Source organism: Cucurbita maxima, unplaced genomic scaffold (genome assembly GCF_002738345.1).
Source record: "Cucurbita maxima cultivar Rimu unplaced genomic scaffold, Cmax_1.0 Cma_Scf00021, whole genome shotgun sequence".
Taxonomy (NCBI): domain Eukaryota; kingdom Viridiplantae; phylum Streptophyta; class Magnoliopsida; order Cucurbitales; family Cucurbitaceae; genus Cucurbita; species Cucurbita maxima.
Genome location: NW_019272037.1, coordinates 591670 through 616678, shown reverse-complemented (window position 1 = coordinate 616678; position 25009 = coordinate 591670). Strand labels below are relative to the sequence as shown.

The 25009-nt window shown below is 35.6% G+C and overlaps 4 protein-coding genes across 6 annotated transcripts; 3 read left to right on the top strand and 1 right to left on the bottom strand.

Annotated features, from left to right (window-relative positions):
- Positions 1-1830: 1830 nt before the first annotated feature.
- LOC111495070 (regulatory protein NPR3) lies at positions 1831-6433 on the top strand. 2 transcript variants are annotated; one of them, XM_023144937.1, is made up of 5 exons: positions 1831-2185; positions 2628-3245; positions 4828-5575; positions 5669-5866; positions 5955-6433. In XM_023144937.1, exons 2-5 carry the CDS (start codon positions 2706-2708, stop codon positions 6221-6223), a joined length of 1755 nt encoding a protein of 584 aa, XP_023000705.1. In that variant the 5' UTR covers positions 1831-2185; positions 2628-2705; the 3' UTR covers positions 6224-6433. The 2 variants fall into 2 exon arrangements, with proteins under 2 accessions (XP_023000705.1, XP_023000704.1); XM_023144936.1 differs by having other exon boundaries at positions 1831-3245.
- A 340-nt stretch (positions 6434-6773) lies between these two features.
- LOC111495068 (transcription termination factor MTEF18, mitochondrial-like) lies at positions 6774-9212 on the bottom strand. The gene has a single exon (XM_023144935.1). The coding sequence runs from the start codon at positions 8841-8843 to the stop codon at positions 7059-7061; it is 1785 nt and encodes a 594-aa protein (XP_023000703.1). The 5' UTR covers positions 8844-9212; the 3' UTR covers positions 6774-7058.
- Positions 9213-11408: 2196 nt separating this feature from the next.
- On the top strand, positions 11409-17733 carry LOC111495071 (transmembrane protein 56-like). 2 transcript variants are annotated; one of them, XM_023144938.1, is made up of 9 exons: positions 11409-11818; positions 13227-13447; positions 13579-13667; positions 13758-13896; positions 15724-15798; positions 15872-15993; positions 16077-16152; positions 16358-16417; positions 17296-17733. In XM_023144938.1, exons 2-9 carry the CDS (start codon positions 13310-13312, stop codon positions 17419-17421), a joined length of 825 nt encoding a protein of 274 aa, XP_023000706.1. In that variant the 5' UTR covers positions 11409-11818; positions 13227-13309; the 3' UTR covers positions 17422-17733. The 2 variants fall into 2 exon arrangements, with proteins under 2 accessions (XP_023000706.1, XP_023000707.1); XM_023144939.1 differs by lacking the exon at positions 11409-11818 and adding an exon at positions 11860-12064.
- Positions 17734-22441: 4708 nt separating this feature from the next.
- LOC111495254 (probable aspartyl protease At4g16563) lies at positions 22442-23989 on the top strand. Its single transcript, XM_023145206.1, has one exon. The coding sequence runs from the start codon at positions 22473-22475 to the stop codon at positions 23961-23963; it is 1491 nt and encodes a 496-aa protein (XP_023000974.1). The 5' UTR covers positions 22442-22472; the 3' UTR covers positions 23964-23989.
- The last annotated feature ends 1020 nt before the right edge of the window (positions 23990-25009 follow it).

The following is a 25009-nucleotide window of genomic DNA, read 5'->3' as shown; positions in this document are numbered from 1 at the left end:
AATAAAGATTTTTTCGATTTGGATTGGGTTGAATTTTTGAAATTTCAAAAAATTCGAGTCGGTTCACGAGTTGACATTTTTTTTTGTTGGGTCAACCCGAAATTAGAGTTACAACCTAACCTTATCTACTCTAGTTCTAAGATTATTATGAACATTAAGAATATTTAATATTAGTAACCGATGTTAGATGTTAGTGATGCATTATAACTCGTAAAAGTTTGACTTTTTTTTAGTTCGAGGGTAGGGTATTGATTAACGAACCAGGCCCAAGTGTTCTAAATAGAAGCCCAGGCCCAAGTATCAACTTTATTGTTTGTATGGCCTTTCAAATATATATATATATATACACATATATATATTGTATCAATTATGCAAAATATTTTTAAAATATTAATTACCTAATAAATATAAAAAAAATTGAGAGATCTATTAGAAAAAAGAAAAAAAAAATTGTATTTTCAAAATCACTAACTTGTTATTTAACCTTTACTTTTAAATTTTTATTTTCTTTAATTTATGGATGAAAGGAGTCTTTTACTATTAAATTTATGGATGAAAAAATGTAAATTTTTAATATAAATAAAAATAAATTTTTTATTAAAACAAAATTGATAGTTTGATGAATATTTTTTATTTATAATCATTTAAATGATTTTTTAATTGAAAATTAAGTCTTTTTTATTTATTAACTTAATTGAATTACTTTTAAAAAAAATGTAAATAGGAAAGAATTTTTCATGGAAAATTCAATCTTGAAAATTATAACAATTTTTTAAAAAAATTAACAAAAAAAATTCTAATGTGAGACGAGTGAGTAATTTCTTAGAATGCGCGTGCACTGCACGCTCCTTTTTTCTTTTTTTTTTTGCCCTTTTTTCAATGCTAACACGTGCGTGTCCATGACAAGTGTGAACGGTCAACAAAAACTGCACACGTCATCTTTTTCAATGACTTCATCTATATCTTTTTATTTTATTATTTATTTCCAATTTTTTAATATTTATAATTTTTTTAATAAAAATTTACTAATTTTTTTTAATATATTAAACTATGCATAGATAACTATAAATAATCTCTATTAAAAATATAGGTTAAATTATTTATTTATTATTTTTTTTTTTGTATTTATTTCGTCTCCAAAATTTTAAAATTATAAATTAAAAATTTTGGTAACTTTGACTTTTTCAAATGCCAGCGAAGCTTCCATGTCTTTTTTAGATAGGTTCATATTTGTATCTATTATTATGTCTAATTTAATAAATATTTGATAGAGATTAAATATTAAATAACCAAATTTTTAATAGGGAATTACGGTATTTGTTTATTGAACTATATTCAAATTGATATATTAATAATGTATGTATGTCTATTAAAAAAATAAAAAAAAATATAAACGTCTTTGCTTTCGGACGCTATGTACTAATAAGAGAACCCAAACCTACCTTGCACGAGACTTATCAACATGGACATTTCTAGCTTGTTAGTCCAACCCTTTTGGATATTTGGAAAAAATTATTTATTTATTTTTTTTTTGTTCGTCTTTTCTTGTCTATGGAAGTTGGTTTTAAAGCTATACCCGCTGAAGGCCAGTGTAATAGACGGCTTACTTAGCATTCCTAATTCGATAGGAGGTGGGATGGCCAGACTATAAGAAACTACGAATGTTGTGATGGATGGATTTGCTCTCGAGAGCACCAGTAGGCATGTGTAGGTGGATCTACCTATCTCTTTTCAGCGGCCTTCTACGAATGATTCTACTAACGAATGGATCGGATGAAATTGGAAATATATATATATTTTTGTAATTAGGGAGTGGACCCAGATTAAGCTTGTCTTGATGTTCAATCCGGTGGAGATTTGGAATTGGGTGTGTTGGGTAAGGGTGTGACGCCATTGTGGACGCAGGTGCAGCACAGCTTGGAAGATTGACGCCATCCCTTTCGTCATGGGAACGACTTCATCTGCTACCCCAACAGTACTCACATTAATCTCCCTCTCTTTCCCTTTTCCAATCAGTCCCCACGATTTTCCTCTCCCTTTCTCTCTCTTCAATTCCCCATTTCTGCTCCATAGGAAGGAGTCCTAGCTTTTTGGGTTCCTGAAAGCGACGAACAAACTCCTGGTTGCCGCCACTTCTGGGTTTGCTTTTTGATTTCTGATTCTCAATTGTTGCCTCCTCCTTGGGGTATCCCTAATTTTGCTTTGTTCGTCTCGATTTTCACTTGGGCAATTCTCTGTTTCGCTTGTGGTTTTTGGGTCTTTCTTTGTTTGATTGATTCCCTTTTGGAAGTGGGCATTTGATGTTCCCAAAGATTCCATGGACCAGTTCTTTTGTTTTTCTCTTTGACCCATTTCTGTTTTCGAATGTTGTATCCAACCAGGGCTTCGATTGTACATTCTAAGCTTAGTTCGATGCTGAATTCGTTGTGATTTGGAATTTTATGTACCCTCAGTTCTTAGGGTTTTGATTTGAATTACTTGAATGCCAATTTCTTTGAAGGGGCTCTGTTCATGTAGTTTGAATGAATTCCTTATGATCAGTTCCTTGTTGTCCTGTTTTGGAATTACGTATTGCTCTAGCTTCGTTTATTTCTCAAATTCACTGTTAGTATATCAGTTGAATTCAGCATCGGATCGTTCTTGCTCTCTCTAGATTTGACTTGTTATAGGCTTAGAGATCAGGTGTTTTGTTCTTCCCAAGTTTGATGGCTGATTCATATGAACCATCATCATCTTTGAGCTTCACTTCATCTTCATATACAAATGGGTCACAGAGTTGTAACATGTCCACTTCTTCTGCCTCTGATCCAGTGCCTAGTCTTGAAGCGATCAGTTTAAATAAGCTTAGCTCTAATTTGGCTCAGCTTTTGATTGATGATGCTTGTGATTATACTGATGCGGATATTGTAGTTGAGGGTGTTCCTGTTGGTATTCACCGTTGTATTTTGGCTGCTAGGAGTAGGTTTTTCCATGACCTTTTTCGAGAAAAAGCGTCGATAAAAGATGGCAAACCGCAGTATTGTATGAATGAGTTGTTGCCTTATGGCAAGGTTGGACATGAAGCCTTCTTGATATTGTTGAGTTACTTGTATACTGGAAAGTTGAAGCCATCTCCTGCAGATGTGTCGACTTGTGTCGACAGTTCGTGTGCTCATGATGCTTGTGGACCTGCTATTGATTTTGCTGTGCAATTGACATATGCATCTTCTATATTTCAAATACCAGAGCTGGTTTCGTTGTTTCAGGTCAGTTATCAATGGATTTTGATTTAGAGTTTTACTACTTTTAGTGAACTGACCAAATCTGTTTGGCTGATTGTTCTTCATGTTGATATGATCTTTCACTGTTACTATACAAGTTATTAAAATTGACATAACTGCATGAATTGGCAAATTTTGTTGGTTGGTTATGTTTATAAACTGTTGCTTTAATTTATCATTTGAATTTTACTATGATTATGTTAATATTGGTCTCTTAGTTGTTAGGTTTAAAGGTAAAAGAGAAAAGAAAAGCCTCTGTGATTTGTTTGACTAAATTTGTAACGGCTCAAGCCCACCGTTAGCTGATATTGTCCTCTTTGGGCTTTCCCTTTTAGGCTTTCTCTCAAGGTTTTTAAAATGAGTCTACTAGGGAGAGGTTTTCACACCCTTATAAAGAATGCTTCGTTCTCCTCTCATGTGAGATCTCACAATCCACCCCCATTCGGAGCCCAACGTCCTTGCTCGCACTTGTTCTCTACTCCAATCGATGTGGGACCCCCAAATCGAATCCCTTTTAGGGCTCAGCATCCTTGTTGGCACATCGTCTGATGTATGACTCTGATACATTTGTAACGACCCAAGCCCACCGCTAAGAGATATTGTCCTCTTTGGGTTTTTCCTTTTGGGCTTCACTGGTTTCCACACCCTTATAAAGAATGTTTCGTTCTCCTCCACAACCAACGTGGGATCTCACAAAATCCATTTTTATGAAGTTTGTGGGTTGAAAGGAACATTTCTATGACAGTTTCTTAGATTCTCTTTCTTTTGTAGCTCTATCTTGGTCTTCTGGCTTGAAAGGATCAACGAAGTTCTCAACTATGAGAACTTCCTTGATAGTTTCGTTTCTTAGCTTCTCTTTATTTTGTAGCTCTATCTTGGTGTCAACTTATCTCCCTTCCTCCTTACAAAAAATTCAGTTTTAGTACACTTTTTAGCAATTAAAAGAGGCTTTTGTAATCTCCTTTGGCTTGGGGCTGCACTTTCTCCCCACTATTGTATTTATATATCATCTACAGAATTGTTTCTTAAAAATGTTTACTCAAAGTCAAGATCCTACTTTCAACCCTGGACTTGGCTTAGGAAGTTCGACTGCGGTTTTTATTCAATCGTAGAGTATAAATTATACATGAACCATCTATTATTGTAAATATAACTGCGTCGGGTGAGCTATCGTATCACTAGAGAAGCTCTTCTACTTTTAGAATTGGATTATCAGCTGAAAAAACATTTTACTTTACTCCCCAGAAGCCCTTTTTTAGAGATGAACGCTTTTTTAGAGATGAATGTGAGTTGGGTTGGATTCGGGTTGAGTCATTTTTTAGACCCAACCCAATTGTTTAGATTGTATAGTTTTTCAGCCTAAACAACCTTTATTAAATAATGAATCTAACCCAACCATAAATTTTCTGAGTTGGGTTGGGTCGGCTTGTTCTTTTATTAGAAGTTTTGTTTTTAATAAACGTTAGTTCGTAAAACATCTATTTATTATTATCAAACTGCATTACATATATGTTAATAATACACAAAAAGGAAAACTACTGTCATCTGATACTGTACATATGTGCAGCGACACCTATCTAACTATGTTGTGAAGACTTTAGTGGAAAATGTCATCCAAATCCTAGTGGTAGCTTTCCGCTGCCAATTGAGCCCTCTTGTCACTCAATGCATTGACAGAATAGCTCGATCTGAGCTCGATTGTGTTTCTCTCGAGAAAGGACTTCCATATGAGGTTGCTGAAAGCATTAAAATGGTTCGGCTTAAGCTTCAGAGTGATGATGAGCAAAGTCTTGTTCCTGATAGTCCTCTTGATAAGAGAATCAAGAGAATATGCCAGGCATTAGATTCAGATGATGTTGAACTCGTGAAACTTCTTTTATCTGAATCAGATGTAACACTGGATGAAGCCAACGCCTTGCATTACGCTGCAGCGTACTGCGATCCCAAGACTCTATCTGAGGTTCTTAATTTGGATTTAGCTGATGTAAACCTCCGAAATTCACGTGGTTATACTGTCCTCCATCTTGCTGCTATGCGTAAGGATCCGTCTGTGATAATATCGCTTCTTAACAAGGGAGCTCGAGCATTTGAATTGACCCTGGATGGTCGGACTGCTGCAAATATCTGTCAAAGGTTAACAAGACCAAAAGATTATTATGCTAAAACAGAAAAAGGGCAGGAAGCAAACAAAGACCGTTTGTGCATTGACATTTTAGAGAGAGAAATGTGGAGGATTCCAACTTCAGATTCATCCATTCTTTCACTGACGATGGCTGATGATGTGCACATGAAGTTGATTTACCTGGAAAACAGAGGTAATGTTTTACACAAGAACATTTAATCAATTTTGATGCACCTCGGAATCGATATCGTATACTCATTCATATGATCCTTATGTACTAATGCAGTAGCATTTGCACGACTACTTTTCCCATCGGAGGCCAGGGTAGCTATGGACATTGCAAATGTTGATACAACTTCTGAGTTTGTTGGTCTTTCTATGCCCAAAGGTTCAAATAAGAATCTGAGGGAAGTTGATTTAAATGAAACACCAAGTGTGCAGAACAAGAGATTTCTTTCCAGAATGAAGGCCCTTTTGAAAACAGGTTATTGCTGCTATCTCACCCTTTCGTTTTTTGTTAAGTGAAATTTGTAGCTGCTAAATCTCATGTAAACTAACATTCTTGGTGGCAGTGGAAACGGGTAGACGCTACTTTCCTAACTGCTCGGAAGCACTGGATAAGTTCATGGGAGATGACCTTCCTGATCTATTTTACCTTGAGAATGGCACTGCTGAGGAGCAACGGATTAAGCGGAAGCGTTTCAGGGAGCTTAAAAACGATGTTCAGAAGGCATTTGATAAAGATAAAGCTGCAAAGATTAACCGATCTGGGTTGTCTCCATCGTCGTCCTCAACATCATTGAAGGATGATGCCAACCCCTACAAGGTCAGGAAACAGTAAAGCCATTATGTATTTAAGTAGAATAAACTGAAAGAAATGCAACCTTGATCTTAATGCATTGAAAGTTTTGCCCTTTGTACAATGAGTAAACTAGGGAGGCAAAGACTCTAATTCTTCCCCTGCATTAAGAATAAATAAGAAAATCTTAATGTTGGAATGTTTAGCAATTGATATCCTTGAATAATTGTTACTCAAGGTTGGTTTGAGGCTTTTGAGCAGCTTTACCAGCTTCAATTAGCCTTGCTCAAAGCCCTGAATCCATGATACTCAAGGATTAGAAAGAGAATTTCTCCCCCTATACACCCTTGCTGGTGCAAAGGCCTTCAAGCTCGTACCAACGAAGACAATGAAATGTAGATTATGTTCATCCATTCATCGGACTAGCATGATTAAAACCTTTCGATATTACTTTCTCCCATTAGACCCAACTCGGCGGAGAACTTCGAATTATGAACAACTTCACAAAGTTAATCCACATTAGTACCTTTTCCTTCTTGTCAAGTTATTGAACCAGGGAGGAAAAATCATCCAGATAAAAGATGTTCAAATATCACTATGAAAAACAAATATAAAAATTTGAATAATGTCAACACGAACATAATTCAAGGCATCAGCTCTTTACACAAACACAATTCACAATATAAGGCATCAGCTCTTTCCCCTCTATGTTCGTTGTGCTAACAAAACTTGAATCTAAATCTATGCGAGCATTAAAAGAAGAAGAAATTACATACCAGTTGAACAGCAAAAGACCTGTATATTGGGAATTGTCATGCAAAGAAAAATGCTATTTTGTGGGCAAACTTATAGAAGAACTAAAATTAGATGGCAAGGTTTAACTATGATTATGGAGACCATGTTTTTTACAACTTTCCCACATGGAGGGGCCTTCTGGATGAACATCCACAAAATATTTTACAAATCTTGCATCAGAACAAGCCAAGACAGTGCTCAATGATAAGTTGGGTTTTGCAGCACCCTTATCCCTTAACCATCTATACATTGAAAATCTTGTGTTTATTCTCTCCATGTTGTAACATAAATAAACTGGGAATGCTGCTATTGTATGCAAGGGGTAACCTAAACAGTTTCTTAAGCAATCAATCTTCTCTTGGATTACATCTTTGCTCTGGTTTAGAACCATGGGCGCATGTCTGATTATATTTGTCACCACATGACAGTCCAAACCAGCATTTACCAGGCAATCAAATCTCTCCTGTAATTGATCTCCCCGACCCCGAAACTGTTTCAACGCCTTTGCCAACTCATCTGAGTTTTCGACATATCCCAACTTCAGCAGGAATGCAGTCTTCTCCATCTGTTTGGCGGGGTTTTGGCAAGAAGCCTGTTCACTGCTTTTTAGCTTTGATTTGGAAGCCAAGGTAAACAGCTTCGACGGGTCGTCTCGAATGATCAGACATAAACCTTCTTTTCCGACTTTTAGTTCTTTACAGACAGTTTTCGGCCCTTTCAGAGTACACGAACCAAGTAACAGAATTTGATGAGATACTATACCTGCAATGTCCTCTGTTCCCAACCCGATTTCAAAGAGAAAATCTACTGCTCTCAGAATGTTTTTAACATAATTCCCAGACAAAATTACAGGGTTTTGTTTATAAATCGAATAAGCTTCGTCCATCTTAAGACCCAACTTGACTAATCGACCGAATAATACATACACTTTCTTCCCAGAATCTTCAAGCAGCAATGATGGATTTGATTTAAACAGATCGTGCATCTGTATCTCTGTATAACCTACTTTAGCTAGAAAGTCCACAGTGTCAACCAGTCTATTCCAATTATAAGTACTTTTATAAGATATATATCCTCCAATCCAATCTTTTTCAATACCTAATTTACTTAGCTTCTCAAGAACTTTGAAGAACTCCATTTTGATCTGACCAATCAAAAGTGAAGGGCAGCAACTAACAAGCTTAATAACTGTGCCCATTCCAAGACCTAAATCCTCATAAGCTCTAAGTTTTGAGGCTAATAGACCATAATCATAAGCAAATACTTCTCTTGCTTCCTTATACATTTTGCCAATCTTGCTACGCGGGATACCATAATTGCACAAAACATGGAAGTTTTCAAGCATAAGATGATCATCACTCAAAAACATCAAGTGTCGTGGAAGAAACGAGGGGAGCTCTGATGGGGGTAGTCCCAGGCTTTCAAAGAATGGCTCAAATTCATTGATGGGATTGTATCTAAGATACTTGGTGAGAGACCTAGCCACATCTTTTTCGCTGTCAAGTTTCAGGATCAAATCTTGAAGAAAATGAGGCGAGTTCTTGCTTATATATTCAGCATCTGCAAAGCCGAGGCTCCTAGTACAATGCAGATAGTCAAATAACACTTTCTGGGCCTCTGTTCTTGCATTCCGAGACACTCGGCCACTTGTAGTGGGCGATTGCGGTGATTCTATAAGGGACGCTCTGGGATGAATATCAAATCCATAATTGCAAAACAATCGAGATTTAAAGCTAACAAAAGACGGATTATGAGCTTGAGTAATGGTTTTTTCAGATAGAACAGGCGCAAAGAACAGCAAGTGATTGAGCTGGGTAATCATTTTGGAAAATGTCAATACCCGTTTGTGATATCGAAGAATTAGCATGGCTAGAATCCCAAACGAGACTGTGGGAAAGATCCAAGAGATGAACAGAGACCAGATACCATTACAACGATCACCAACATAGATATTGAAGGCAGCCTAACAACTTCTCTGAGCCAATCGCGATTTCAAGCTTTGGGATCATACCCAACTTCGAAATTTAGAACAGTGTTTCGGAAGTGAATCGTGGACGTACCTTGATCGCTTACAGGCTTATGAGGCTTAATGGAAAATCAAACAAGGAGGAAAGATCGGGAGAAGCATTCCAGTTCCCAAATGATCAGTATTTGGAGCTAATTCCAGTTCGTCGTCGCTGTGCCATAAAACCCTAATCAAAAGGTTTACGGCGGAGCCAACAAACAAATCTGTATTTATGGTAAAAATCTCAACTTGTTCTTGTGGGTTGCCCTTAAATGTGATTCCAAAATTATATAAAATTAAAAAAAAAAAAAATCATACCTAAATTGATTAAATAATTTAAACCAAGATAGATCAACTTTGTCATGACTAGTCAGAAATGATCGAGGCTATGTGGAAGCTAACTTTGACCTAAGCGGTGATTCTCTGTTTAGATGGTGAATGAGAAACAGAGTGAAGAGAGATTTCTCTCCGTTATACATTGGACAGACACGAGGATCTGAAAGATATATTCCCCGTCAATGCCCAATTCTCCACCCCATCCTAACCTCACGTAATACAAGCACTCACTATTTTTTTTTTTTTTGGTTATGTTTTTTCTTAAATTTAAAATTATGTTATTAATTTATATCCTTACATTTTAAACCTAATTTAATTTTATATTTTGTTTACAGATAAAACATATTGAAAAATAATAATTCTACGTTAAATAACTATTTTTTAAAGAATTATAAGCATAAAAAAAAATTTCTGTCAGTGAGTCCTCTCCCCGATCCTCGTAAAAATAAATGAAAAAATTGATAGAGATGAGGAATGAAATAGGTGGCACTCAAATAAGAATACTCCGTCTCTGTCCCACCCTCCCGATATCTATATGACTAACTGCTGACCATAAAATGTACAGATTATTCAATGCAAATATCTAGCCATCGTTTTAGAACCTAATTCATTTTTTATTCAACATTTTTTTTTAAAGTATGTTATAATAAACAATTAAACTTAATTAATTAACATGAAACTGAAAGTTTATAAATTTAAAATATCGATAATAAAAGAATAAAAACATCATATACAGATTTTATTATGGTAAACCAAACGAACGTTATCAATAATGGGTTAGTCGAGTTAGGTAGCTTTGATAGCGTTTTTATAAATATTTTAAAGGATCTCTAATCTTTTTTAAAATAATTAAAAGTCAAAAAATTAAGATATTTTCATGTGATTAAGATTAATTACTGAGCTTATTTAATATATTTTGCAAGCCTTTAATTAGAAGGGTCAACTTCAATAAAGATATATTATTGATTAGGAAAAATAATCATCACTTAATTACTCAATAATATTTAATTAACAGGTTAAAATGTTAGATTATTTTATTACTCAAGCCTTTATTTTTAGAAGATATAAATAAAATAAATAAGTTTCTCGACTTATAATTAAAAAACAAATTTAAAATTAACGATTTAATTTATAATTTAAATTTGATGTTAAGTTATGAATTTATTTGAATTCAAACAAATTCAGATAAATAAAATTATATATTCCGCTCAAATTTATTGTTAATTTTAAAATATACATTTTATTTAAATTTGATGTTAAGTTATGAACTTATTTGAGTCCAAGCGGGTTCCATAAATAAAATTATATAAACCGCTAATTTTAAAATATACATTTTATTTTCGATATAATTATATAGGCAGGTATTTATTTTATTTTTTTATGAGTATTTATTAATTAGTTCTTCTTTAATAACTTTTAAAAATAATTTTAAAAAATATGTATTAAAATTTTAATTAAACATTAAAAAATAATTGTATGAACTAATATTTTAATTTTATTAAAAATAAAAATTTTAATAAACGACTAGAACCCAGCCAACCCAAAAAGTTTATGGCTGAATCGGGTTGTTTAGTTGAAAAATTTATATCTCGAACAGTTGAGTTGAATCTAAAAAAATGTCTCGCTCAATCCAATCCAATCCACGAACACTCATTTTATCATTTTTATAATCATCATTTTAAAACATATTTTTTATCGGTTCAAAATTAATTTTAGTGCTATAAACAGTGGATTGAAGAAAACATGTACCTAAAATTCATTTTATTTCGAGACTCGATCTATTTTAACTCATTGAACTACGTTAAAATTAAAAAATTGTACGATTTAAAATTTAAAATGAATTAAATTTTTGTTGAATAGTTAATGAATAATTAATAACAAGCTAAATTAAATATTACCAGATCTTGAATAAAATAACCATAAATTTATATTAAGAACTTAGACTAAAAAATAATATATATATAAAAAGATTCTTTGATAGTGTGATTGGTGGAACACAACTAAGAGTGCAGTATAATTTAATATTTCCTCAATCCCCCACCGACTAAAACTCAAAAAGATTCAATATTTTTATATGTAATTGAAGTAATAAATGAAGGGCGCTAAAAGAACAGGGGAAATCGTCGGCTAAGGCGCGAAGTTATCATATTCCTTTGGTTACTACTGCAAGGATCGGATAGAATTACATTCAATCCACAAGAACACGACGATCCCAGCTCTGGATACTCAAATCCATTGCTGATTACCAAAACCCACTTGCATTTAGCATTACCCATTTCCCTTATCGCTCTTATAATTCCTAATTTCTCTTCGATTTTTGGGTTGCGGTTGGAGATTCCTAACGCTTCACATTGATTGAACTTCACGGTTCTTTGAACCCGTCGGCTGTTGCATTTCCTTTACAGATTGTCTTAATTTGTTTTGTTCCCATTTTTTGTTATCTTTCAAAGAGGAAAAACCGCTTCCGCATCTCCTCGTGATCTGGGGGCTTCATTTATGAGGTATTGTTTCTATCTGTTATTTGTTTTGTCGGTGATTTGACTCGTTTCTTCCGTTTTTCTGGGTTACCCATCTGCATTTTGATCCTTTATTTGATGGTATCTGTCCTTTTTTTTACTGGTGATTTTGTGTGCTTGCTGTAAGTCCTACCATCCGATCTTTAAGCTTGTCTGGAAGAGTTCTTATTTAGCGTTTTGGGAGTTTTGTTCTGGAAATCGAGTCCTCTTGCAGTTTGTTTAATTCAATGAGTGAGTATCATTTCTCTTTTAGTCAGTCTTCGTTTGGAATCTGTCTCACTGGAACATTTGATCTTCAATGCGTTATTGGGTTGTGCATTTTTTTTTTCCTTCTAATTTGCTGTTTCTTGCTTTTGGTGTGGTTGGTTCCTGTTCGAGTCTTTATATTTGAGTTCATAGTGTTCAAAAGGAATCATGAAAGTTAAAGATTGCTGGAACGTATATGAAAAGAATAAATTGGATGTGCTGTTTGTTAAGATTGTCCATTGTAGAAGGCTGCTCTGTCCCTATGATCATATCGTTTTCGAATTCTGTTTTAACTCTTGGTATTACACTAGTAGTTGTAGGGCAATGACCTGTGTGAGATCTTACGTCGGTTGGAGAGGGAACAAAGCATTCCTTATAAGGGTGTGAAAACCTCTCCCTAGAAGATGCATTTTAAAACCGTGAGGCTGATGGTGATACGTAATGGGCCATAGCGGACAATATCGGCTAGTGGTGAGCTTGGGTTGTTACAAATGGTAGTAGAGTCAAACATTGGGCGGTGTGCCAGCGAGAACTTTGGGCCCCCAAAGGGGATGGATTGTGAGATCCCATATCAGTTGGAGAATGGAACGAATCATTCCTTATAAGGAGGTGGAAACCTTTCCCTATAAGACGTGTTTTAAAACCGTGAGACTGACGACGATATGTAACGGGCCAAAGTGGACAAAATCTACTAGTGGTGGGCTTGGGCTGTTACAGCTTGAATGTCATTTATAAGCTTTTTTTTAAATTTTGGGAAGAAGCGAAGTTGTTCGTGTTTGGTACTTGTCGAAAGATACAAGTGTTGGTGCCTTGAAATGCTTTCTGACTGATGGCTGCATGGGAAAGCAAGAGTTGTGTAGATTTTAGGATGGCGTTTTTTACATTCCACTCTTAAATGCCTCGAATTAGAGTTTTCTGCACAGCATTTTTTTTTTTTTTGTGGGAAGTTCGTAGAAAAGTTTTATGGTATGGAATAAGTAGTAGACTGGATTTTCAATGTTGTGTTATTGTTCTCTTCTCGATGCCTTGAGTTCAAATTCTTTTGTGAGGTTAATTGTCGCTTGTGGACACCAACGACTAATGCACCGATGTTTTTATCACTAACCCTTGTATCTCTTTCTTACTAACTTCATATTTGGTCAAGAAGGGATAACAACATGGAGCGGGGAGCAAATAGTTAATCCAGTCGAAGGCAGCGATCTGCCGAGTGTTATGTAGTCAAACTACACAATGGCAATGTCTTTGAAGACCGTAATGGCTATTAAATCTTACCAAAGTCAAGCTGATGCATTAGTAGAGAACTACTTATTAGCAGACCGTTTGATCCCGTACACCTCTGTCCTTGGAGGCATACTTGCTTGTAAATTGGTACGTAGCTTCTCGTACCTCATGCTGGATATTAGAAGGAAACAATGGTGCCCATATTTAACGTTTCTCTTCAAATAGGGAACGTTTCGTTAGTATTTGCTCTTTCCAATTTTTTATTGCTCCTCTTGCAGGTTTATGATCTTACTCAAGTAGTTAGTAATTTTTACTTCAAGAGTTATCTGGGTCTTACGAAAATCCAACGAGTCGAGTGGAATAACCGGTGAGTCCATCTCTTTAATTGTCCATTGCTTCCATAATATATTTAGTGGGCTGTTGTGGCCATTACTGATATTCAAACTAAAATTGGCAGCGGCATGTCCACTATTCATGCAATCTATATCTCAATTATGTCATTGTACTTCGTTTTCTGGTCAGATCTCTTCTCTGACCAGCGTCATGCTGGCCTCGTTACCTTTCAAAGTTCAACGTTGTCTACTTTCGTATTGGGGGTAAGCTTTCGATTACCTCATCTTAAATGAACGTTAGCTACCTTTTGAAATTTCTTTTAGCCTGTTTTCCTCTGTATTCAGTAGTGAAGCACTGAGCATATTAAGCAGTTGTTTGGCTAGCCACACAGGTAGTTTTGAATGCCTATTGATACCCATTACCATACTTTCACCTTGAAGACAAGGCTGAATTCAGGAAATTGAGCCTATATCTTTTATGGTTATGGTTACCAAGTAGACTTCAACGTTCATTGACTCTTGAAATGGACGTGAACTTCGGTTTTACCTGGTGTAGCCAAAAGAAAAAGTCATCATCCTGAGACTATCTCAGGTTGGAAAAACTATTGAAATTTTTTCTTGGTTTGTTTGCAAGGTCTCGGAAATTTGCGGTACCCCAATAGCTACTTGGAGTTGGAAAACACGAAATACAGGACAAATAGTATTAAGCCCTCCAAACTGTCATTCTTCATAACTGAGAACTTATCAATGCATGAAACAAGGGTGGGTTGTGATAATGTAAAAAAGGTGGAGGCGGCCAATCATGCACAATCTGGAAGAGCGTTAGTTTTTCGGGAACTGAAAGGAGGTGTTATTTCCATAAGTCAGCCCATGCTATCCAGTTCAACCATGCTATTCAATATAGCATTAGCTAGGCAATGCAAAAGGGTTGCAAAACAATGGTTCGTGACGTGTTGGCTAATGGAATGAGGACAATATTGGATCTTTCCTTCCTTAAGATTGTTATTGAGAAGATCTAGCTAATGCTACAAAGTACAGTCCAGAGTATTCAATATGAGAGAGAGCAATCATGAATCTTTGAGGAGATCTCCAACCACTCACCCACTCTTCAAGATTGTCGCATAAAAATTCCTCCTGAAACCCCCACACCCAGAAATTAAGGCTATCACTCAACCCTTACCTTACCATTTTGAATGTAAGGTTTAAGTGTTGGGAAAAATGGATGGAGCTTCACTTTTACTGTTCTGGGAGGATTAATGTCTGGCCAAGTTTCCTCCTCGAATCCTTGTGAAAATACTAGTCTGTGACTCCCATTCAGCCTGAGGCCTTGGCTTTGATATCTGAAACTGTGGATTTCTACTACATGTATTCCTCCAAATATAATCTTCTATGAGGCATGAACTAGGTCCACCACTAGCCAATATTGTCTTCTTTGGGCTTTCCCTTTCGAACTTCCCCTCAAAGCTTTAAAATGCGTATGGTAGGGTGAGATTTCCACACCTTTATCAGCAATGCTTCGTTCTCCTCTCCAACTGATGTGGGATCTCACAATCCACCCCTCTTGGGGGTCCTAAGTCCTCGTTGGCACACCACCCGATGTCTGGCTCTGATACCATTTGTAACAACCCAAACCCACCGCTAGAAGATATTGTCCTCTTTGGGCATTTCCTTTCGGGCTTCCCCTCAAGGTTTTAAAACACGTTTGGTAGGGAGAGGTTTCCATACATTTATAAACAATATGCTTCGTTCTCCTCTCCAACCGATGTGACGTGGGATCTCACCGGACTTCAAGTATCTTTTAATATTTACATTCATTTTCATTTCTAACTCAAGATTATCTTACATGGATTGGACTGCTTTGTATGTATTCCTGCTTCAATACCCTTTTATGAACATGAACCACTTGAGTTCAAACTGGGAGCACTGTTTGATTTTCTGTTGCTGATTCGAGGATAATGTCTATGATAGACCTTCTTAGCACTCTGGGACTGCTTGGCAGCCTTTCTAGGCACTTGAACTTCTATTCTGTTTGCCTTGAATTTTTCTTAGATCTCAACTAAAATTTCAAGTTTTTACATTTTTTTTTTTCAGATTTCAGTTGGATACTTCTTGGCTGATCTTGGATTGATTGTTTGGCTGTATCCTTCTTTAGGTGGGATGGAGTATGTAAGTACCTTCTCTGCTGATAGGCCTTCGAATTTGATAAGAGTAGTGCGTAATTACGAAACTTTGATGATAGGTGGTTCACCACTCTCTTTCTGGACTAGCAGTAGCATATTCTGTTTTTTCTGGAGAAGGCCAACTCTACACGTACATGGTTCTCATTTCGGAGATTACGACTCCTGAGATTAATATGAGATGGTAGGTTTTCATTATGGTATTGACTTTTTATTTTAAGTTCTGCCATAAGTCGTTTCCTTGAATTCCGATGGGGTTCTTTGAAGGTATCTTGACACAGCTGGTATGAAGAGGTCCTGTGCATATCTGATTAATGGCGTTGTAATATTTTTTGCATGGCTGGTGAGTTATTATCTGAATCCCATCCTGTTCCGAGCACGAATGTCTGTAGTTTGAAGGCATGCTAAATGATCCAAACGAATCTGATTTAACTTAACTGAGCGTAGACTACCACAGCATATAGTACTATCCTAAATCTTATATTATGATTAGATTTTCTTTTATCTGTATCGGTGATTACATGCTTGCTGATGGGCGTTTAAAACAGGTTGCTCGCATACTGCTGTTTGGTTACACATTCTATCATGTTTACCTGCACTATGATCAGGTATTTTAAGATCAATTGTGCATTTCCATGAAATTTGTACTGGTTAACAGGAATTTTTCAGTGCTTATAGCTTTGTTCTTTTAGTTGTAAAATAAGTACAAGATGTTTCAACCTTTTTTTGATTTTGCTCTGCCTCTCAGAATGGCATGTGTTTAATCTTTGCTTCGTTTCTTGAGTTATTTACTGGTTATTGAAGTTTGAATAGAGGAATCCTCACCATTTCAATTCATTATCACATTCTATTCTCTTTCCTTGTACTAAATCCTCCTTGAAAACCCCTCAAGTTTTAACTTTCCCATTCAAATCTGTCACAAATATGTATCTGATTCCCACATAGTCTCGTCAAAGGAGCTTTCCCTTCCAGGTTTTCCCTCAAGATTTTAAAACGTGTCTGCTAGGAAGAGATTTCCACTCTTATAAAGAATGCTTTGTTCTCCTCCCCAACCGATGTGGGATCTCACAATCCACGTCCCTTCGGACCTTGCGTTCTCGCTGGCACTCGTTCTCTTCTCCAATCAATGTGGGACCCCCTAATCTGCCCCCTTCAGGACCCAACTTCCTTGTTGGCACACCGTCTTGTGTCCGCCCCCCTTCGGCGCCCAGCCTCCTCGCTATCACATCGCCTGGTGTCTGGCTTTGATACCATTTGTAACGGCCTAAGCCTACTGCTAACAGATATTGTCTTTTTCGAGTTTTTCCTTCCAGGCTTCCTCTTACGGTTTTATAACGCGTTTGCTAGGGAGAGGTTTCCACACCCTTATAAAGAATGCTTCGTTCTCCTCCTCAACCGACGTGGGATCTCACAATGATAGTCACGGACTGGAAGCATGAAGTATATAATTCTATATGCCACCTGACTGAATAATCTTTTTCTGCAGGTAATTAAGATGCATGCAATCGGATACCTTTTGGTATTCGGAGTGCCAACCGTGCTTGGTATGATGAACTTGATGTGGTTCGGAAAGATCGGCAAGGGCTTAATGAAAACGATATCAAAGAGGTGATAAGAAACTTAGTCTTCGAGTTCAAATCTCTTCCTCTTCACTCTCTTGTTCTATTTCTTAACATCATCTACATATGGGTTGAGGAGAAAAAGGATTTGATGGTATGTAGTGTGTTGTAAATGGTTCAAAATAACTTAAAACTTGTTGACAGTTAGTGTCTTTTTCATCATGTCAGATTTGTGTACCAATTCATTTTTTCTGTATAGTTCTTTTTTCCTTTTATTTGAAGAAGAAAGGTGATGATACTACACCAAATTTTCTCTGTATTCAGTTATGCTTACGACTTTGGATCTCTTCGTTGTCGTCCCTTCACGATCTCGGGCATTGTTTTACTTTTCTGCAACATTTTCTGTGGTTAATGGAATCTCCCAAGTAGTTTGTTTAATGGAATCTCCCAAGTAGTTTGTTTAAACTCTGCTGTTGAGATGTCTGTATAGCTTTGGAGTTTGGTGAGTACTCATGGAGATGGCTACCACCCAATTCTATGGCTGTTTAGAACAGTTCAAACCATATAACAACTTTAAAGAATTCAATGGCAGCTCAAACACTTCAGGAATCTCTAGGTTTGACAGATCTGCTATGAATATGTATGATTGATTGAAAGCTTCTTAAATAAGCTGGAATTTCCTGATCTGTTCTACAATTTCATGCTCATTAGCTGGAAAGGCTACCTTTTGTTTAAGTTTATGCATCTTGTAGCTTGTTGCTCCTTTCTCCATGTTCATAGAGGGGCTATAATAGGCAAGTAGATAATTGAGTAATGGTTGATGTATGTTCCATTGGTGGGTAGCTACCAGCACTATTGACTTGTAGCACCAACAAGTGGTAAGGGTAATAGTGACTGTTTGTGTGTGGATGAGATGGGGTGGGTTCCTTTTCGAGCGTGAGCAACATTGTCGCTATTCCTCTATGCAATGATTTGATATGATTTCAACGACTTTGCATGTGAGATTTTATATCGATTAGAGAAGGGAACGAAATATTTCTTATAAGGGTGTGAAAACTTCTCTTTAGTAAACGTGCTTTAAAATTGTGAGGCTAACTAGCCAAAATAGACGATATTTGCCAACATTGGACTTGGGCTGTTATAGTGTTATTGAAATTCGGATCTGGGTAGTGTATCAGTGAGGATGTTAGGCTCTCAAGGGGGTGGATTGTGAGTTCTCATATCAGTTGGAGAGGGAAACAAAACATTTTTTATAAGGGTGTGGAAGCCTCTGGTGGACGCGTTTTGAAACCGTGAGGTTGACGACGATACGTAATGGGCCAAAGCGAACAATCAAAACATTTCTTATACGGGTGTGGAAGCCTCTGGTGGATGCGTTTTGAAACCGTGAGGTTGACGACGATATGTAATGGGCCAAAGCGAACAATATTTGTTAGTGGTGAACTTGAGTTGTTATATAACTTCTCTAAGATTCGGACGTCTTTAAACCCACGATGCGTGCAACATACTATGGGACAATATTTCTCTTGCTAGCGTTATCCCATATGTCAAATTTGGTTTGGTTCGGTTCGACAATTTTGTGTCGATTCAACTTTTTTTTAATTGATTTTGCATGAGTTAAAGTCTGCTTTGATGAATTTTAGAGTTTATATAAGACTGCTCATGCATAAATAACATAAATGTTCGTGCAAAGGGCAATTAAAAAGCATTTTATCTTAACAATGGACATTAATATAAATGGAGAAACTATCTATCAACGACTTTATTTTATGCCCTACTTGGTGCCATCATCCATACTCAATAACTGACCTCACTCTCGAAACCGAAATATAATCGCATGCAACACGTTCCATGAATGGTGGGACCTACTTTTCATGATCATTTATTGGGCTATGTTATTTTCTAGTAGCGTTGATGCATAGTACTTCTCTATGCACGGTTCATGCACACATACACGAATCCACTAGGCGAGCTTGTTAACATACCTCTAGTTGTATGCTCACACTATTGAAAATCAACCGAAAGGAAAGAAGTGCATATAATAATGTGGTATACGCATCCGTACGTAACATGCTAGAGAAACAACCCACGCTCGTATAACATACAACATACACAAGGTCACGCGTTAAAAGTCACATAATACTTCTATACTCATTTTCTTAGTACCCATTGCCCCCATTATAGCTTCCGTTGATATCTCTTTTCATTAGTGTATTAAACAGCTAATTAAGATCACTAATTGTGATTAGTGGGTTCCATTTGGAATCACTCAAGTACGTGGACATGACACAACATGCCTAAAATAGGATCCATAATTAATGACTTAAATTTGTTTATTAATGCTTTATAATATGGAGTTTATATATAATTATTTTTTTAGTACTATAACTTATCAAATTTATTAAATTATTATGAAACAAAGTACAAAATAAAGAGAAAAATAGGTATTTTTTGTGTATTTTTAAAAAATTAAAACCAATAATGGGTGGCCATGAAATCATAATGTTCATTATTTTATGGGTTTCTTTTTCACTAATTATGGGAATCTTCCTTAATATCATTAACTAATTAGAATTAATTTTATATTAACTTATAATTAGTGCTTCTCCCACACTCTGTTATATCACTTATAAAATAAATTATTTGTTTAATTTGGAATGTTTTCAATTTTATAATATTAATTAAAGTTTAATTATAAATAAATACTCTTAATTTTATTTTATTTTTTTTTTATTTTTAGGGTATTTTTTATAATCTACCTTAGTATATACCTTTTAAGATATCATATTTTTATATTATGTATATAATATGGTAAAAGAATATTTTTGATAATATTCATAATAAATTTCATTAATCTATAAAATATTGAAATTTTAACCTTTTAATTAATAAGTTTTCATTTCAAACTTGAAAAATAAATAAATTATAGAAAAAACGACTTTGGTACTAAATTCTTTTGTTGGGATTTATAAACATCGTGAAGAAATTCATTTGCTAGAAATCATTCGAATGAAATTTTAATAACATTTTTCATTCAACACCAAACGTGAGATATCCTAAACAAAACTTTCAACTGAACAATTTAGAGAACGAAGAGAATCTTTTGATGGGGATATCCATTTAGTGGAAATTATTGGAATGAAATTCTGAAGATTCTATTTTTCATGCAACACTAAACTCAGTTATCTGATTCTATTTTCAGATATCTTATTCTCCGACATCCTAAACAAAATCTCCAACCAAAGGATTTGGAAAACGAAGAGAATCTTTCGATGGGAAAACCCATTTAGTGGAAATCATTGGAATGAAATTCTGATAACATTTTTTATGCAACACGAAGCACAGTTATCTGAATCTATTCTCAGAGACAACCTATTTTCAGACATCTTATTCTTGAACATCCTAAACAAAATCTCCAACGAACGAAGAGAATCTTTCGAAGGGGAACCCATTTAGTGGAGATCAATGGGTTTCCAAATATATGAACTTGATTGATCATAGTTTCATAGTTTGTGGAGATTAATATATGAAAATGCATGCACAAACAATATTCGTTTGGGTTTTAGTGGCTAACCAAATATGGAATCTCCCAATTTATAACTCAAGTTCTTGTGAGCTTGAGTAGCTGCCATTATGCCCTTTTCTTTTTGTCATTTTTTGTAAATTATTCCCTTTGAAATGGAAAGAATGATCATATGTGGAAGCATGCGCATGCATATATATATCTATATATATATATATATAATACTTATAATATATTCTCTTGTAGTTAGGGTTCTTTCTTTTTTGCTTTTTGTTCATTGCCCTTTCTCAAACCCTAAAAGGATTTGTCTACTCATTTTGTAAATGGGGTTTCTCTTTTTACCAACCTTTCTTTGTTGTTTTTCATTGGGTTTTGTCATTCATATTTGTCAATTTATGAGCTCGATTCGTTAGCTTGTTTGGTAAAGCTTGATTCGATTTGATGTATCTATTATAAATCTAGATTTGATATCGTTTGAGAAAACAAAAACGTCCCGTGGTTCAATATGTGACTATTTATAAAGCAGCAGCTCATCACTTTGGCAAGGGACGTTATGTTTATAAACGATACGATTTGATATATACGTCTTTTTTCGAGGTTTGAGGTTCAAATCCTCGTACCCTAGATGTTGGTCTAAACAAAACTATGATATTCAAGTAATATATGTCTTTGTATACCCATGGCTTCTCGGCCAAGTTGGGTAACCCTACAACATTCGACCTTAGGACTTATGACTCATGGTTTCTCGGCTAACTGTAATTGACATTTACTTCTTTTCTCGAGGTTTGAGGTTCAAATCTTCATACCCTAGATGTTGTACTAAAAAAAGCTATGACATTCAAGTAATATATCTGCAAATATACATCGAACCTTATGACTCATGCTTTCTCGACCAAGTTGGGTAACCCTACAATATTCAAGACGCTCGTTATCCAGATCGTGACTAATAAACAAAGCTACCAAATTGCTATATTGGGTATAAGTTTTTTATTTTAAGAGTACAACAATATTGAGCTAGGTTCAAATTGGTCTTATATTTTCAACTATCACACAAACTCAATGACAATGTTTCTTACAATAACTCGAGCCTTTAGAGTCCAAATCTAAGCATATCTTACTCGATAAAAGTAGACATCAAATTATCATCTCAAAGATCAGTTATTCAATCTCTCACTCATACCATTGTCGAATCGAATAAAAAAAACGCTCTTAGTACATCGAAAGTGACAACTAGAGATTCCATAAAATAACAATGTCATAGATAGATCTAAACATATAGTATATTATTATTTAACACATCAATCCACCAAGAGGATTGCTCTCATATATTCTATTATTATCTCTCTCGAATTGTACAAACTATCCACAGTTAGCTAGCTGACAGTTGAGTAAAATCCCAACAAAAACAGCCAAAAAAGTTACATTTTTTTGAGTGATATAATAAGTAAACACATCAAGTGGAAAAAAAGCTTAAAAAAACCTTAATAGCTTCACATTCCTCCTATAAATTATGCATATAATAAGCTTCTTGGCTACCAAATGAACTTATCTTAGTGACCCACTTCACACAAAGCTACAAAAATGGCTTCAATTGCAGCTAGGAGCTTTTTCGTTCTTGTTCTCGTTCTTGTCTCAGGCGAAGCTATGGGACAAACCCTAGCAAACCCTAAAACCAAATTCCTTAAAGATTCTCTAGTTCTTGGCCTTGTTCATTCAAGAACTTCCCTCCTAACCCCAAAAAGAGGCTATAATTCCCTTTCAAGGAAGAGAATTAAGCCAATGGAAATGGGTGATGATGATGTTATAGAGCCATTGAGGGAAATTAGGGATGGTTATTTGATGTCCTTAACATTAGGGACACCCCCACAAGTTATTCAAGTGTATATGGACACTGGAAGTGACCTTACATGGGTACCTTGTGGGAACCTCTCATTTGATTGCCAAGATTGTGATGAGTATCAAAACAATGTTTTAGGCCCAAAATTGGCTGCTTTTTTGCCTACCCATTCTTCTACTTCCATTAGAGAAACTTGTGGTAGCTCCTTTTGCATTGATATCCATAGCTCTGATAACCCTTTTGACCCTTGCACAATTGCTGGCTGTTCCCTTGCTACCCTTGTAAAGGGCGCTTGCCCTAGACCATGCCCTTCATTCTCCTACACTTATGGGGCTAGTGGCCTTGTAATTGGAACCCTAACTAAAGATGCCATTTTTATCCATGGAAATTCCCCAAATTCCTCAAGAAAAATCCCTAAATTTTGCTTTGGATGTGTTGGTGCCACTTATAGAGAGCCAATTGGGATTGCTGGCTTTGGTAGAGGCCTTCTTTCTTTACCTTCTCAATTAGGGTTTTCTCATAAGGGCTTCTCTCATTGTTTCTTGCCCTTTAAATTCTCAAATAACCCTAAATTTTCAAGCCCTTTGATTCTTGGTAATCTTGCTATTTCTTCTAAAGAACATTTGAAATTCACCCCTTTGTTGAAAAGTCCATTTTACCCTAATTATTACTATATTGGGCTTGAGTCAATCACTATTGGAAATGGCGAAAATTACTCTAGATTTGGAGTTTCTTTGCAATTGAGAGAGATTGACACAAAGGGTAATGGTGGAATTTTGATTGATTCTGGTACTACTTATACTCATTTACCAGAACCATTATATTCACAGCTTATTTCAATTCTTGAGTCATTAATAAGCTATCCAAGAGCTAAAGAACATGAACTCAATACTGGGTTTGATCTTTGTTACAAAGTTCCTTATAAAAACAACACTTTTTTTAGTGATGAATTTGAGCTTCCTTCTATAACATTCCATTTTTTAAACAATGTTAGTGTTGTTTTGCCTCAAGGGAACAGTTTTTATGCCATGGCTGCTCCTAGTAACTCCACTGTTGTGAAATGCTTGTTGTTTCAAAGCATGGACGGCGACGGAGACGGGCCGGCGGGCATTTTCGGGAGCTTTCAACAGCAAAATTTGGAGGTTGTTTATGATTTGGAGAAGGAAAGATTAGGGTTTGAAGCAATGGATTGTGCTTCTGTTGCTGTTTCTCAAGGACTTCATAAGAAGGAATGAAAAAAGAATTAAAGTTTTGATTTTTATGTTGTGATTGATGTTATATTATAATGTTCTGTTTACCCTTTTGAAAGTTTGTGTTTTGAAGTTATTGAATTTGGTTTTTTGTTTATGTTGAGAATCTTAAGGTTATGAAAAGGAAATGAGGTTTTAATGTAAGCATCCACTTGCAATATGTTATAGTTTATTGAACTCAATGAATCTCTATATTAAATTAGTTCCTTTTAGTTACGATTTATAATATAGTTTTAATATATTCAATTCAATCACTAACCATTATATCAAATTAAGGGAGGTTCGTACAACGAGACAGACGAAGCGGGGATGGAATGACTTTCATGTCCCGTACGCCTCTAGCTAGTTTCTTGTTTGTAAAATTAATTTTTAAATCATCGTACTCCCACTGTATATCATTAATTTATTACATCTACACTAGAAAACTTCATGACTTTTTTACTATCAAAATTTATTTACATTTTGAAGTGAACTTTGAGTTGAACAAAAGTAATTTAAACCAAAATATATATAACCAACCCCGGATGACAACCATGCACTACCTATGTCACGTTCTCGAATCGAAGGCACCCTTCTTTTGAGAGGATTCGCGACATGTCAAGCCTTGATAAGGCTTTTTCGCTTTGCATCGAATTACACTACATTCTCCATCTCTTGTGTGGGCCACCATCAATTCCTTGTCATTCCATCTTTACTGGCGTAGAGAATCTTTTGTTGTCTCAGTTGCACTATCGAAGGCTTTGGAGAAGTCGAAATAGGCTTTGGAGAAGTCGAAATAGGAGCACTCATATTTGAGTGTGTTTACTACTTAGATGCTTTTAGAAGTTATCTCCTCCGCACTTGGCTATCCAATATTGACGGTAGACACAATAACTGGTACACCAAATGCGTGTCTCTAAGACCTTTTGTATAATATTCCTTAAATTGTGCGTGTTTTTTTTTGGAGGGGTCAATGAGGTCATTTTCATATTGACGGGTCTCATACCCAAGACCATAACCAAATTACGATACGAGTAAAGAGAGCAGACAAT